General features: G+C 18.0%; 5 protein-coding genes across 5 annotated transcripts; 2 read left to right on the top strand and 3 right to left on the bottom strand.

The window, feature by feature from the left end:
* Positions 1–1,294: 1,294 nt before the first annotated feature.
* PGSY75_1315400 (putative zinc finger (CCCH type) protein) lies at positions 1,295–3,846 on the top strand (the record flags this gene model as incomplete). Its single annotated transcript, XM_018787218.1, has 5 exons — positions 1,295–1,349; positions 1,504–1,617; positions 1,760–1,787; positions 2,580–3,601; positions 3,806–3,846. The coding sequence occupies 5 exons, from the start codon at positions 1,295–1,297 to the stop codon at positions 3,844–3,846; spliced, it is 1,260 nt and encodes a 419-aa protein (XP_018639960.1).
* A 1,381-nt stretch (positions 3,847–5,227) lies between these two features.
* On the bottom strand, positions 5,228–6,873 carry PGSY75_1315300 (hypothetical protein; the record flags this gene model as incomplete). Its single annotated transcript, XM_018787217.1, has 2 exons — positions 5,228–6,583; positions 6,799–6,873. The coding sequence occupies 2 exons, from the start codon at positions 6,871–6,873 to the stop codon at positions 5,228–5,230; spliced, it is 1,431 nt and encodes a 476-aa protein (XP_018639959.1).
* A 1,866-nt stretch (positions 6,874–8,739) lies between these two features.
* On the top strand, positions 8,740–11,925 carry PGSY75_1315200 (hypothetical protein; the record flags this gene model as incomplete). Its single annotated transcript, XM_018787216.1, has 1 exon — positions 8,740–11,925. One exon carries the CDS (start codon positions 8,740–8,742, stop codon positions 11,923–11,925), a length of 3,186 nt encoding a protein of 1,061 aa, XP_018639958.1.
* A 337-nt stretch (positions 11,926–12,262) lies between these two features.
* PGSY75_1315100 (serine/threonine protein kinase) lies at positions 12,263–13,366 on the bottom strand (the record flags this gene model as incomplete). Its single annotated transcript, XM_018787215.1, has 1 exon — positions 12,263–13,366. One exon carries the CDS (start codon positions 13,364–13,366, stop codon positions 12,263–12,265), a length of 1,104 nt encoding a protein of 367 aa, XP_018639957.1.
* A 610-nt stretch (positions 13,367–13,976) lies between these two features.
* Positions 13,977–14,795, bottom strand: PGSY75_1315000 (hypothetical protein; the record flags this gene model as incomplete). Its single annotated transcript, XM_018787214.1, has 2 exons — positions 13,977–14,263; positions 14,438–14,795. The coding sequence occupies 2 exons, from the start codon at positions 14,793–14,795 to the stop codon at positions 13,977–13,979; spliced, it is 645 nt and encodes a 214-aa protein (XP_018639956.1).
* Between the last annotated feature and the right edge of the window lie 205 nt (positions 14,796–15,000).

Below are 15,000 nucleotides of genomic sequence, written 5' to 3'. Positions count from 1 at the left end.
AAAAGGAACAGAATTTATGATATTTATTAATATATATATTTATATATATATATATTTTTTTTTATGTAGAAATGAAAATATCATTTTATAATATATCTATATAAATATATAAATGTATATCCGTATATTTATTTTTCCCTTATATACATAAATATATTAATATATATTATATATAATATATTTATTGTATAAATTTCGTAAAATCATATATAATCATTATTTTATTTTTTGTTTTTTTTTAATATCTTACACCAAATTTAATATAATTTTTTTTTGTATATATACTTATATATATAAAATATATATTTGCGCAAAAAAGTACTATTATATATATAATATAATATAATTCATATATTATGTATAATTATATATATATATATAATATATATATATTAATATTTTATATAAATATATATATATATATATATATATATATATAAATCCATAAATTTTAATCATCCGTTAATTAATATATTTTTATAATAAATATATATATATTATATATAAAAGAAAAAAAAATTCATATAAATTATATTAATATATAATATTATATTATTATTATATATAATACATATAAATTATTATTTTATAAATATGTATGATAATAAAAAAATATATATTTTTATTATAAAACAAATATTTCATGTTTTTCCATATTTAATACATATATAAAATAATATCTATTATAATTATTATTTATATAAATAGAAAAAAAAAAAAAAAAAATTAAAATAAAATAAAATAAAATCCTTTAAAAATTAAATGTAACAATTTATATATAAAAAAATAAAAGTTTTATTATATATATATACGAATAAATAAAAGAACTTTTATATTTATATATACATTTGAATATTTGTAAAAATAGAAAATATATTTATATAATAAAATATACATAATCATATAATTATATATATTTTATTATATATGATATAATTTGTTTTTATTTATGTTAAAAAAGAAAACAAAAACTATTATAAAATAATATTATATACGTATAATATATAATTAGAAAAAGGGAATATATTAATATATAAAATTATATATAGCAATTTATAATGTAAGAATTAAAAAAAAATACAGAAGAAATTAAATTTATAATTATGTACATATCTTAATAATAATAATATATATATATTTTGTAATATCCATATTTAATATATGAAATCTTTATGAATAGTACAAATAATGTTGTAATATTAATATAAGGATATTATAATCAACCCCCAAAAAAGCAAAGAACAAAATTTTTAAATTTTTTAATCATATGTTATTATTATTATAGGTCAAAAATATGAGAGGTAATTATGTTAGAGATGGGTATAAATCTCAGTACAGATATGCAAATGGTAAGGATAATACACAAATGTATAATATATAAATATAGTACCTATAATATAACCATATATATATATATATATATATATATATATATATATATATATATATTTATATTTATAATGTCATTATTTAAACTGTAATATATTTTCAACCTTCATATAGGATCTGATAGTAATAGTAAAACACAGAATAACAATAATCGGAGATCTTACTACCCCAAAAAAGGACCTAATAAAGATAAGTCCATAATTTTTTGTCCACATTATACATTAAGAGGTTAAAAGTTTATATCGTTACATTTATGAGAGAAGAAAACGAATTATAATATGTTCATTATATATATATATATTTATTTATTTATATTTTTTATTTTTTTTTGTAATATATTATAAAAATTTCTTTTTTTTTTCTACTTCAGGAGCATGCCGTTTTATAAATGATTGCAAGTAAATTATTTGAATACTTTTAAAATAAAAAAATAATACATTTACATATATATATATATATTAGACATATACATTTTTATATACATATATAGTTATACATACATAACAAATGTCGTGTGCATATGTATATATATTTGTGAAGTGAAAAATAATAGAAAAAATTAAAGGAAAAAGAAAAAAAAAAAAAAAAAAATTAATGAAAAAGAAAAAAGATCAGAAAAAAATGAAATAATATAAAGTAAAATAAAATAATAAAAAAAAAAAAAAAAAAAGAAAAAAATTAACCATATAAAATTAAAAAAGGAAAATGGAAAAATTTGTTGAAAAAAATAATAATAATAATAAAATAAGAAAAAACTAAAGAGTAAAAAGAATATGGAATGGTTATAGAGCAAATATATGTAATTTTTTTTTTTATTATTTTATTTTATTTTATTTATTATTTTTTTTTTTTTCTTCAATTATGGGAATTCGATCCTATAAAATATAAACATATATTATATTACACATTTAATATATGTATATGAGAATAATGTTTATTTTCGGATTGAATTTTTTTTTTCCCACATATTATTTTTTTTTCGTTTCACTTTAATCATAAATAAAATGAATATATAATGTATAAAAATATTTATTTTTATTTATTTATATATTTATATTAATTTTTTTTTTGTTTTGTTTTCCTTTTTCTGTACCATTCATTTTTAATGTGTATGTTTTTAAAAATATATAATTTTTTTTTTTTTTTTATTCCTTTTTCCAATTTTTTATAAAACGTACATTTTTTTTTAGAAATTTACACCATTTAAAATTAGTCGACACATTTTTTTTACAAAGATCATACATCGATAGTGCAATAATAGTTCATGGACCAAATAATGAAATATATTTATTTACTGCTATAGCACCTTATACAATTAATGTGTGGATTTTCGTACCAGGGGAGGGTACTAAAGAGATAGATATAAAACATTTAAAGAAAATTGAATTTGAATTAACCCCAGAAGAGGAAAGTTATGGTGATGAGAAACATAAATATAATAATAAATCTAAGCAGAAAAAAAAAAAGAAGAGAGTATTATCATTATTATATGCAGAAGAATGTATATTTGCGGGGTTAGATAATGGTTTAATAAAAATTATGCATCTACCTTCTTCAGATGCATCGACACTTTATGCCCATACAGATTCTATATATAGTATTGTTTGTATTGATGGTATTATTATATCATCATGTATAAATGGTGAAGTAAAATTTTGGAAATATGATGAAACATGTTCAAGCTTTGTAGCTATTAAAACTATAGAAACAAAAACAAAAATTTATAAAATGATTGAAGTTATTTCCCCTAAAGCTGCTACAAATATAAATAATAACAATACTGAAGATAATAAATATAATAGAAATTTATGGGTATGTGGAGATAGTATTACTATCATTAATTTATTAAATTTAGAAATTGTCAATAATTTTAAATGTAAATATGGTAATGTTGTTTCAGTTATACAATATGAAGCAAATATTATTACAGCCATGAGTGAAGGGAAAATTCTAGCTTATAGTCTTATGGGAGAAGGACACTTTGAAATGAATACCTTACCTATATATTGTATGGCTGGATTAACCAATCATCAAAATGTACCCATACTAATTTATGGATCTAATAAAGCCTTATATACTTTTTCATTACCCGAATTTAATCCATTTGGTTATTTAAAGGACAGAGATTCTGCATCCTTGAAATTTAATTTGAATGATCCAGATTTTATTATATCTTTATCTGGACCATATTTTATTGTCATCTTTTCCAATGGTAAATAAATATAAATATATATATATATATATATATATATATACATATTTGTATGTTTGCATATATTGCAAATTCTTCTTTATATATAGTTATATATATTTGAAAGTTTTATATGTTTATATGTGTCAATTATTATATAGGCATACATATAAATATCCATTTATATATATATATATATAAATTTTTTTTTTTTTTTTTTTTTAGCTGGTAATGCAAAAGTTTGGAAATGGGAAACCAAAGAATAATTCTTGTTTTCCTCTCCCCCCCCCCTTTTTTTTTTTTTAAGTACAATTATTTATATTTATTTATATATATAATATTTTATATATTTTTTTTTCTTTTACTTTTTTTTTTTCCCAAATCTCTAATTAATATATTATTTCGAAATATATATATATATAATATGTTAAATATATTAAATATTATTATTTTAAAAATTTTGGTCACCAGTATACACAATTTCAAACCTACACCAGCATAATTGTTATTATATAAATGTTGTATATTAAATTCATATATTTTGTTTTGAATTAGGAAAAAAAAAAAAAAGAAATAGTATATATACATAATTATACATATATATAAATTTATTTACATAAATATATTAGTGATGAGATAAGGATTATTTAGAAGTTAATTCTTACCAAAACATATTACATTATATTATATTATATATAAGTATATTTAAGGCTTATTATTACAATTTTAATTCAATAGTATTTTTATATGAAATAGTTATACATATTATTTTATATATATTTTTTTTTTTAATAATGTCATTTTTAATGAAGAAATAAAAAATAAATTATATATTTTCAACATTAAAATAATATAACATATTTAAACTTTTATAATAACAACAAATTCAATCTTATGAATTTTTATATTAATTATTATTCTTGAAATATATGTAATTTAAGATTAATACATATATATATATATTATATAGATACTATAAAAAAAAATATTACCATTCCTTGTAATATATAATTATACATTTATTTTAGTTTCTCGAAATGTGAAATACAAAGCATCTACCTGAAGGATACATTTTTTTTTTTTTTTTTTTTTCGTATTTATTCATTTACAATTTATATTTATAATTTAATTATTTTTTAATAAAATAATTTTAAATGCCTGATTGTCGATAATGCAAATATGACAAATTATGAAAAAAAAAAAAAAATATATATATATATATATAATAAATAAATTATAACTCAAAAGTATACATTAATAATATAAATATAAAACATAATATAAGAATAACAATATAACATTGGTTTAACATAATATAAGAATAAAAATACAACGTGAGTTTATCACAATATATCCTTCTACTTTAAATTTTATTTTAAAATTTTATATATATCTTCTTTTTTTTTTTTTAAACATATGTTACACACATGGTGCATATATTCCAATTATATATTATCATGTAGTAACATAGTAATACAAACAATTAAAGAATATAATAATTTATATATGCATCCATTTATGTGTTTTTCTTTTATTCATTTATAATATTGCGAATTATTCATATATATATATATATATATATATAATATCAATTTGATATATCTATCACATTTATACTCATTTCATGAGACTTTATATTTTTAATCCTTAATTTATATTATGATCCGATATTTCACAACACCATTTGGTAAAATTTTCAAAAAAATGAAATCCTTGATTTCTTCTTCTTAATCTTGCCGATTTAGTTTTATTTTGTAATGTTGGGTTATCTGTTAATATATCATTTTTTATATTATAATAAGATGATGTTATAAAAAAGTTCATTATAAGAAAGCCTTTGGAATTTCCATCATCTCCAATAATTGGAATGCGTAAAGGATATTCCTGAGATAAGGATTTAACTTTTAATTGTAATCTTCCTATTACTTCCGTTTTATATATAGATGATTCGATAACTTTTAAATAAATAAATTCTTCATTATTGAATGGTAAACTAATGATTTCATTTTGTAAATCACAATCAGCATAAGATGATATTGATTGATTTAATTTACAATTATAAAATTTGGATTGATATTTTTCTATTATATCATCATAAGAGTTAAAATAAGCACTGACCGAATATTTTATTTCACTAATATTTAAAAAAGGACTTGGAATTTCTTCAAGTTTTTGTAAACATACAATAGCTTGAAGTTGATCTATATTAGGTAAATTATTTTTGTTCATATTTATTTGTTTCAGTTTAGAAAATTTTTTTTCTCTATTATCTAATTCATGTGAATTTTTATCAAATGATTCATTAGGGTATATATCTAATGGTACATTATTATTATTATTTTCATTATTATGAAAATTATTCATATACATTTGTGGATTGAATGGAACATTATGTAAATTGTTATATAAATCAGAATGATAATTTTCCATCATATATTGTGGGTTTATTAAATTAATATTATTATTATTATTTATATATTCATACATATTATGTAAATTATTTATTTCTTTATAACTGTTCATTTCCTTTTTAATATATTCATCATTTACATGTAGATATGGTTTATTTAAATTATCATCTATATTATACATCATATTATACATATTATCATTCATACCATTTATTACATTATCATTCTTAGGTATAGATAAATTATTATTCATTGGAAATTTATTATAATAATACCCTTCTTCATTGGGATTTATTGGTCCATTTACATATTCATAATATTCAAAATCACTTGTTGGTATAGATGCAAGATTAAGGGAACCATGTGGTTTACTCATTAAATCATTATTAGCATTCATATAGCCTTCTCCATTATATAAGTTAATGGAAGGTGTATTTATTTCTCCATTTCTAAAATTATTTAAATTGGCCCCGTAGTTATTTGGGTCTATTAAATTCATATTCTCTGGTTGTTCATACATATTATAATCCACATATTTATTTTGTTCATGGATGTTTTTATTATCTCCTTGATTATTTACGTTTTCTTTCATCTAAAGAAATATATATATATATATATATATATAAGGAATACATAAATGTATAAATAGCATACACCAGAAAAGACAATAATATATTAATTAATAAAATAAAAATTAAATAATCATGTAACACATTAGACTATCACATGCATAAAATAAGCACGTTTTAATATTATATATATATATATATATATATATAATGATTTATTTTATTTTATTTTACATACCCTTACTGTGGTGTTAATATTTTGTTCTGATAAAATCGATGTTCTTGGATCAGAACTGTTTGAATATTTTTCCATAAAATAACAACAAAACAATAAATTATAAATATTTATAACTTTAAAATGATATTTACAATTTTTATATGTTTAAAATTTATTTATCGTTTGAAAAATATACTATATATAGTGTTCATAATTATTATAAAAAAAATAAAAGGAAAAGTGAAAATATAAATCTTCACAAAAAAAAAATGTTAAAAACAAATTAAGCTAATAGGTAAACAAAAAAAAAAAAAAAAAAAAAAAAAAAAAAAAAAAAAAAAAAAAAAAAAAAAAAAAAAAAAAAAAAAAAAAAAAAAAAAAAAAAAAATTCTAAACAGCCATTTAAAATAATATTAAATATTATGAAGGGTTAATAAAAAAAAAAAAAAAAAATTAAGATATATTGAGAGAAAGAGAAATAACTAAAAAAAGAAAATAACAAATAACAGATAACAAATGACAAAGAACAAAAATCAAATAACAAATAAGAAAAAAAATAAAAATAAATAAAAAATATATTAAATGGACATTTCATATTTATATAAAAATATATTATATACATTATATACATTTTTTTTTTTTTTTGTTTTTCTTTTATTTATATTATATTATATAATTTTGTACCATATTGATTATATATGTGCACATATATATGTGTAATACCAAAAAAAAAAAAAAATAATAATAATAATAAAATAAAATACCGTATGTATTTTTTTAAGGTGTGAAGGTGCAAAAAGGTAAATAGGAAAATATGAATACAAAATAAAAATAATCTATTTCAAAATATTATTTACATTTTCATTTGACTATTTATATGAATTTATCTTATTTTATTTTTACTTTTTAGTTATTTCCTTTAAAATCATAACTATGTTATATTATAATATATTATTTTATAATATATACATAATTTTTATTTACTAAATAAATTATATGAAAAATTTTAAATGGAAAAAAAACGTAATAATATTCCAGTTACTAATATTTCTTGTTGAAAATATCTATTCATTAATATGAATTTTTATAAGAACTAATATAAAAGTATACCTTTATATTGTAAATTTTTATATAAAATAAGCAATCAATCAATCAATTAATCGTTTTTTAAATGATTTATTGTTTTCCTTTATTTCTATTTTTTTGGCACGTTAAATCTTTGGAATATTCTTATTAAAAAAAATAATAATAAATATGTATTTCTAATAAATATTATAATGTTGATTTATATATTTATATAATAATATCATGATTCATTACACATTCATTAATGAATCTATAAAAATAATATTATTAGTAAAATACACGTTTTAAAAATGAAGAGAAATATATATATTTTTATTCATAATATATAATATATCCTACATTTTGAAATAAAATGTAATATGGATAGATTATAATATCAACATATATAAAATAATATATCTATATTTATTTCATATACATATCTATTTCCTTGGTTTTTTTTTTTTTTTTTTTTTTTTTTTTTTTTTTTTTTTTTTTTTTTTTTTTTTCTTCTTTAAATAAATTGCTTTTTCTAGTTGTTAATATAATGCAATTAAAAAAGAAAAAAAAGAAAATATCTTTTTTCAATATCACGTATAATGTAAAAAATATATATTTTATGGATTATGTGTAGAAGGCATCGAATATATAAAAAAAAAAAAAATTCCACTAATTTATTATATAAAAAAAAAGTATAGTTTTCATTTAAATATTTGTTATATTATAATTAAATCATACATAATAATAATAATAATAAATTATATATTTTATAATTATAGATAAATGTAAATGTTTTTATTAATTTTTTTCATTTCTTCTTCATTTTAAAATAAAATACCAACACAAACATATATAATTTAATATAATATATTACATTATATATGTTTATATATTATTATGTATTTATTTTTAGCGAAACGGTGTTTTTTAGTTCATAATAATATTTATAGGAAAATATTTTTATCAAGTGATTTTTTAAAAAAGTTAATTAGTATAAAATGTCGTAGCTATTCAACTTTAAAAAGTATCTATGAATATGATTATACAATTGAGGAAAAATTTCCTTACGATGGTTTAAATAAAAATGTAAGTGATAAAGAACCATCATTATTATTAAGTGATTACATTAAATTTGATAATGACAAGAAATTAAAACACATACTTTTTACAAATAATATAGAGGAACTCATACATCATTTTGAGAAAAACTTGAATGAACTAAAAAGTCATGAATATATATTTTTATTATTCAAAATATATGAAATAATATTTTATAACTTTTATGGTTATTATGAACACTCAGAAATTATGAAACTTGAAAATCCAAATTTTATATATAATACTTTTACACAATATATGAATAAAAATTTAAAAGATTATTCAGACAAAATAGAAAGTTTGGATGATGAATGTAATGATGAGATATTTTTTGAAAATATTCAAAGGTTTAATAATGATATGGGGGAACAAGCAAATGAAATGAATCTCGAAAGGAATGATATATATAATATAAATAATAATAAAAATGATGCAAAAGAAAATAACAATATGAATAGTCCTTGTATTACCATTAATACAAAATGTAATGAGAATATGACTATTAATACATCTTATCATGGTGATAAAAATATTTTGGAAAACATATACACCAATATGGTTAATAAAAAAGAAAGGAAAAATGACACGATATATAAATTTATTGATGAAAATAAAGTTATTAACAGTATAAATGATAAAGAAAATAATAATCCTAACACTTATGTGACAAGTGCAAATTATCCTGACACCAAAGAAAATAACACAAAAGAAGATAACCATATTATTAATATTGATATAAATAAGTTTAATATAAAAATATTAATAAAAATATATTATGATTATATAATATATATAGAAGACTTAAATATCAAAGAAAAATGTTGGAAAGAATATGTTTCTTCTTTTTTCCTTAAGAATAAGAAATATGAAAAATTATATTGTTCTATATTAAATACAGTGTATAAGAAGATATATTTTTTTCCATGTATTGATATTATTAATTTTTGGTATATCATAAAAAGAATAAATATATATCCTATTAAAGATTTATCTTCATTAGTTATAAATAAACTTATGGAGAATTTGAAATATCTTGATGAAAAATATTTAGTCAGATTAGGATATATATATCTAAATAATTCAAATAAAAAAAGGAATCACCATTTTATATCATCCAACCATAATAATTGTAGTAATAAAGAATTTATAGACATGTATATACATATGATACAAAATAAGGTGAAAAATATGAACAATAATAATTTTATAAAAATTTTAGAATATGTAAGCAATAATAATTATAAACATATACAATTTTTTAAAGAATGTAAAAATGAAATATATAAAAGATATAATAATTTTACTCAAGTACAAATTTTTAAATTATTTTACTTGTATTCTCAAAATATTAATGCATCTGATAAATTATTAATGAATGATCTTTTAAAGTCAATTTTACAAATATTTTCAAAACAAAATGGTTATAAACATATTCATTCGGATGGAGAAATAAGATGTGATAAAAAGCACACAAATGATAAGAAGGAATTGCCTTATGAATTACAAGACAACAACATAATAACGGTTCCTTTATCCATTTTATTAAATGCCTTATGGACAAATGCAAAATATTTTAAAGATTTCCCTTTATTATTAAAATATAGTGAACAAGTAGTTTTAAAAAACATAAAGAATTTTAGTAGTTCAACTATTAGTATGCTAATATGGGCTTATAGTACGGTAGAGAATAAAAGAAGAGAACAAATAGAATTCGATCAAAATATATATGTAGAATTAAAAAATAAAGCATTAGAAGTTTTTCAAAACATGACACCTAAACAATTATCGAATAGTTTGCTGGGAATATCAACAACTATTGGTAGAACAATAGATAATGAGGGAAATGTAAATACTGATTTTCATGATGCAGTTGAAAAATATTTATTAGATTGGGAAGAAAAGGATGAAAATAGGAGAAATAGAAAGAGACATAAAAATAATAATAAAAGTGATAATAAAAATTATAACGAACACGATAATAATAAGCAGGATTATCAAAATGGAGAAATAAGTACATCGTTTCGAAATCGTAACTTTTTAAATTTTTTTACATCAGAAGATTTAGCTAATATATGTTATTCATATGCCTTAGTTAGATGTGGTAGTAAAGAATTACATTTTCTATTACAATCATGTTTATTAAACAAATTGTATGATCTTTCACCACAACATATATCAAAAATAGCTTATACATATGGAACATTTTATTTTTATTCCTCTTATTCACTTTTAAGTTCCTTACAATATGAAATATTACAGAGAATACATCAATTTTGTCACTTAGAACTTTCTGACATCTTATGGTGTTATTGTGTGAATAAATTTTTTGATAGTAAGTTTTGGAAATTTGTATTACAAATAATAAATTTTGACAAAATATATGACCCGAGATGTGCTCTTTTATATTCTTCTCTTTCATATATGAATATAGTTGATTCCTCTATTCTGGAATCTCATAATGTTCTAAAGATTTTTAATAATTTAAGGGAATATTACTGGGATTTGCAAATATGTGAATATCCTCACGCATTTGCAAATGAAATTGTAAATACATTGAATAAAGAAAATGAAGAATTATTATCTAAAGCAGTTCATAATAATATGAAAATATCAAAACGTAATGATATGCATATAGATGAAAACTTGTTAAATGAAAATTTACAATCTGTTTATTTGCCATCCCAAAAATTATCATCTGATAACAACCATATACAAAATGAAAATATTCCTACATTTGAATATGTTAAAAAATTAATTGATTTTGAAGGGTTTCTAGTTGATATATATTTCGAATATAAGAATGAAAAATATGCGGTTTTTTTGTATACACCACTTAATACTACAAGAGATCAATATCCTCTTGGAGAAAATATATTAAAAACAAGATATATGAAGAAAAGAAAGTTTAAAATAATACATTTGTTGTATGATGTGTGGAGAGAATATAACCACAAGAAAATTAATTTGATATATTCTCAACTATAAAAAGAGAAACATATATATATATATATATATATATATATATATATATATATATATATATATAAAGATATATTTATTTTTAATGTAAAAATTGTAGTTATTATGTATGGGAAGGTAATTAAAATGGCAATATTTAAATGGAATTATTTTTTTAAATATTATATATGTATATTGTTTTTTTCTTTTTCTGTATCCTATTTTTTTTTTTTTTTTTTTTTTAGTATAAATAAATCATTTTAATATATACTATATGCTTTTTATTTTATTTTATTCATTTTATTTATAACATATTAGTTATTAATTTTTTTTTTTTTTTTTTTTTTTTTCGTTAAGGTTTACACTATGATTCCTTATAATTTTCAAACCACCTATGATTTAGTATCTCTACTATGATTGGTCTTTTATTAGGATCAACATTCAACATTAATGATATTAAATCTTTCAAATCATCTGATATATCATTTGCATAATTAAGTGTATTACTTTCAAAATTTTTGAGTTCTTTTTCCATATATTGAAAAGGTGCAAATCCTTGTGTCATAATAAATAATAAAATTCCTAAACTCCATATATCTAATTTAAAAACTGAATAATTAATTGTTTGATTAAAAATTATTTCTGGTGCTATATATGCTTTTGTTCCTGCTTCTGTTTTAATATTTTGATCTACATTAACAAAATCTGATAATCCAAAATCAGCTATTTTACATGTCATTTTTTCATCTAATAATATATTTTCTAATTTTAAATCTCTATGTACTATATGTTTAGAATGACAATAATATACGCCTTTAACAATTTGAAGAAATAAATCATGAGCTTCTTTTTCAGATAAAAATCCATTAAACTTATTTTTAATATAATTTTTTAAATCACCATTTATTGCATATTCCATTATTAAACATACATAATTCTGAAAATGATTTACATCATACATCTTAATAATATTATTATGTATTAATCCTCTCAATGTTTGAATTTCAATAAATACTCTATGTACATCTGTTACATCTAAAAAATTACTCTTAGGAATAAATTTTAATGCAACCTTTTGTTTTGTTTGTATATGTACACCTTGAAATACAATACCAAATCCACCAGAACCTATTCTCTTTTCTACTATATAATCATTTACAATAAAATTATTTTTTATTTTTGAAAAAAAATTCATATCGTCTTTCTTTTCTTTCAAATATAAGGTATCACCATCTATTATATCTTTTATCGAATGTATTACATTACCACAACTATCAATAATATATTCACCATATATACCATATTTTTCTCTACAAAATTGAAGAATATCATAAATATTATTATCACAACATATATCTATTTCTATAGCCTCATTGTTCTCATTTTGTTCTAGGGATAAATAGACCTGTTTATATTCCCCTTTACATAAAAATTCGTCTTCGAAATTTTTTACACTTCCCAAATACATTTTTTTAAAAATCAAATATTATAATATAAAATTATTATAATGATAGTTTTTTCTTTAAAGATATTAAGAATTCTTTTTTTTCGTCATAACAAGAAGAAAGTGTATATATTATATAATGTGTACTGGATATTCATTTCAGTTCATTACACATATATATATATATATATTACATATAAATTATGATACATTATGATATATTAAATTATTTTTACATATTCTTATAATTATTGATATTTTTCGATATCTTTTTCTAATATTTTTGTTTTTAATTCATACATATATTTAAACACTTGAATACATTCTATGTGTTTAATTTATGTGTCCAAAGTTTTCTTTAGACAAGGAAAATATAAGCATAATATAATGCTTAACATAATAATGTTTCTTTATATATATATATATATATTTCTTGTCTTATATTTCGGGGGGATACTATATAAATTTTTGTACAATTTTTATTTTTTTTATACCAAAAAGTAGTTATTTCAAAATGATAAATAAATATATATATATTTATAAAAACAAAATAAAATTAAAATATAATATATAAATTAAATAAAATATATATTAATATATTTGTATTAATTTTTTTTTTTTTTTTTTTTTTCTTTTATGGAGGAATAACACATGATTGAGGCATAACATAAAAATTAATTTTGAGATGTAAATAAAAAATAAAAAATTGTATTATGGAAATGAAAGCACTACTAAAACAATTAATTGTTAAAACAGATAATATAAAAAAAAATAAACTTAATGATGTATATATATCAAATAAATAAGATTTACATTTTTTAAATTTTGACATTATAACTAAAAAATGAGATAAACACATCAAAGTATAAATTACTCTTTGTCCTAAATTTATTTCTCCACTAGTAATATAATTTATATTATCTACAAAAATAAAATACACGCATATAATATATATATATATATATATATATATGTATATATTCATATGTGAATATATTGTATATGATATACTTCCATATACAATTCAAACAAAATACATTATTTTTTTCATTTTTTCGCTCTCTTTTTTGATTGATTAATTTATATTATTATTACCTTTAAAATATAGGGTAACAAAGATTTCCAAAAATATTAATAGGTATAGTAAACCATAAAATAACCTAACTTTCTTAGGATATAAATATTTAGATTCTGATGCGTATGTAATTAATGGTTCTTCATTAAATCTATTATTATTATTATCATCTTCATTCATAACATTTTCATTTTTATTTATATTCTTAATAGAATATATTGGAAAACCAACTTTTATAGTTTCGTTCGGATATATAACACATAATGGTATTTCCTTTTTATTTTCATCACTAGAATTTGAAAAAACATAACTTAAAGCATTTTCATAATATAATATAGCTTCATCTTTTAAATCATTTAAATTTAAGGTTCCTGCCATTTTTATTTTTAATTATAATATTATATGTTATTTATTTATTGATTTTATTAAATCATTTGTTCTCAGCTTCTTCGGTTTTTCTTTTTTTTTTTTTTTTTTTTGATGTTTCATTTATATATATATATAAAAATTAAGATATGAAAAATAAATAAATAACATTATTTGTTATATATCCGAACGAAACTATAAAAGTTGGTTTTCCAAT

Source organism: Plasmodium gaboni, chromosome 13 (assembly GCF_001602025.1).
Source record: "Plasmodium gaboni strain SY75 chromosome 13, whole genome shotgun sequence".
Classification (NCBI taxonomy): domain Eukaryota; phylum Apicomplexa; class Aconoidasida; order Haemosporida; family Plasmodiidae; genus Plasmodium; species Plasmodium gaboni.
Note: the sequence above shows the minus strand (reverse complement) of the source record. Positions and strands in the feature narration are given on the sequence as shown.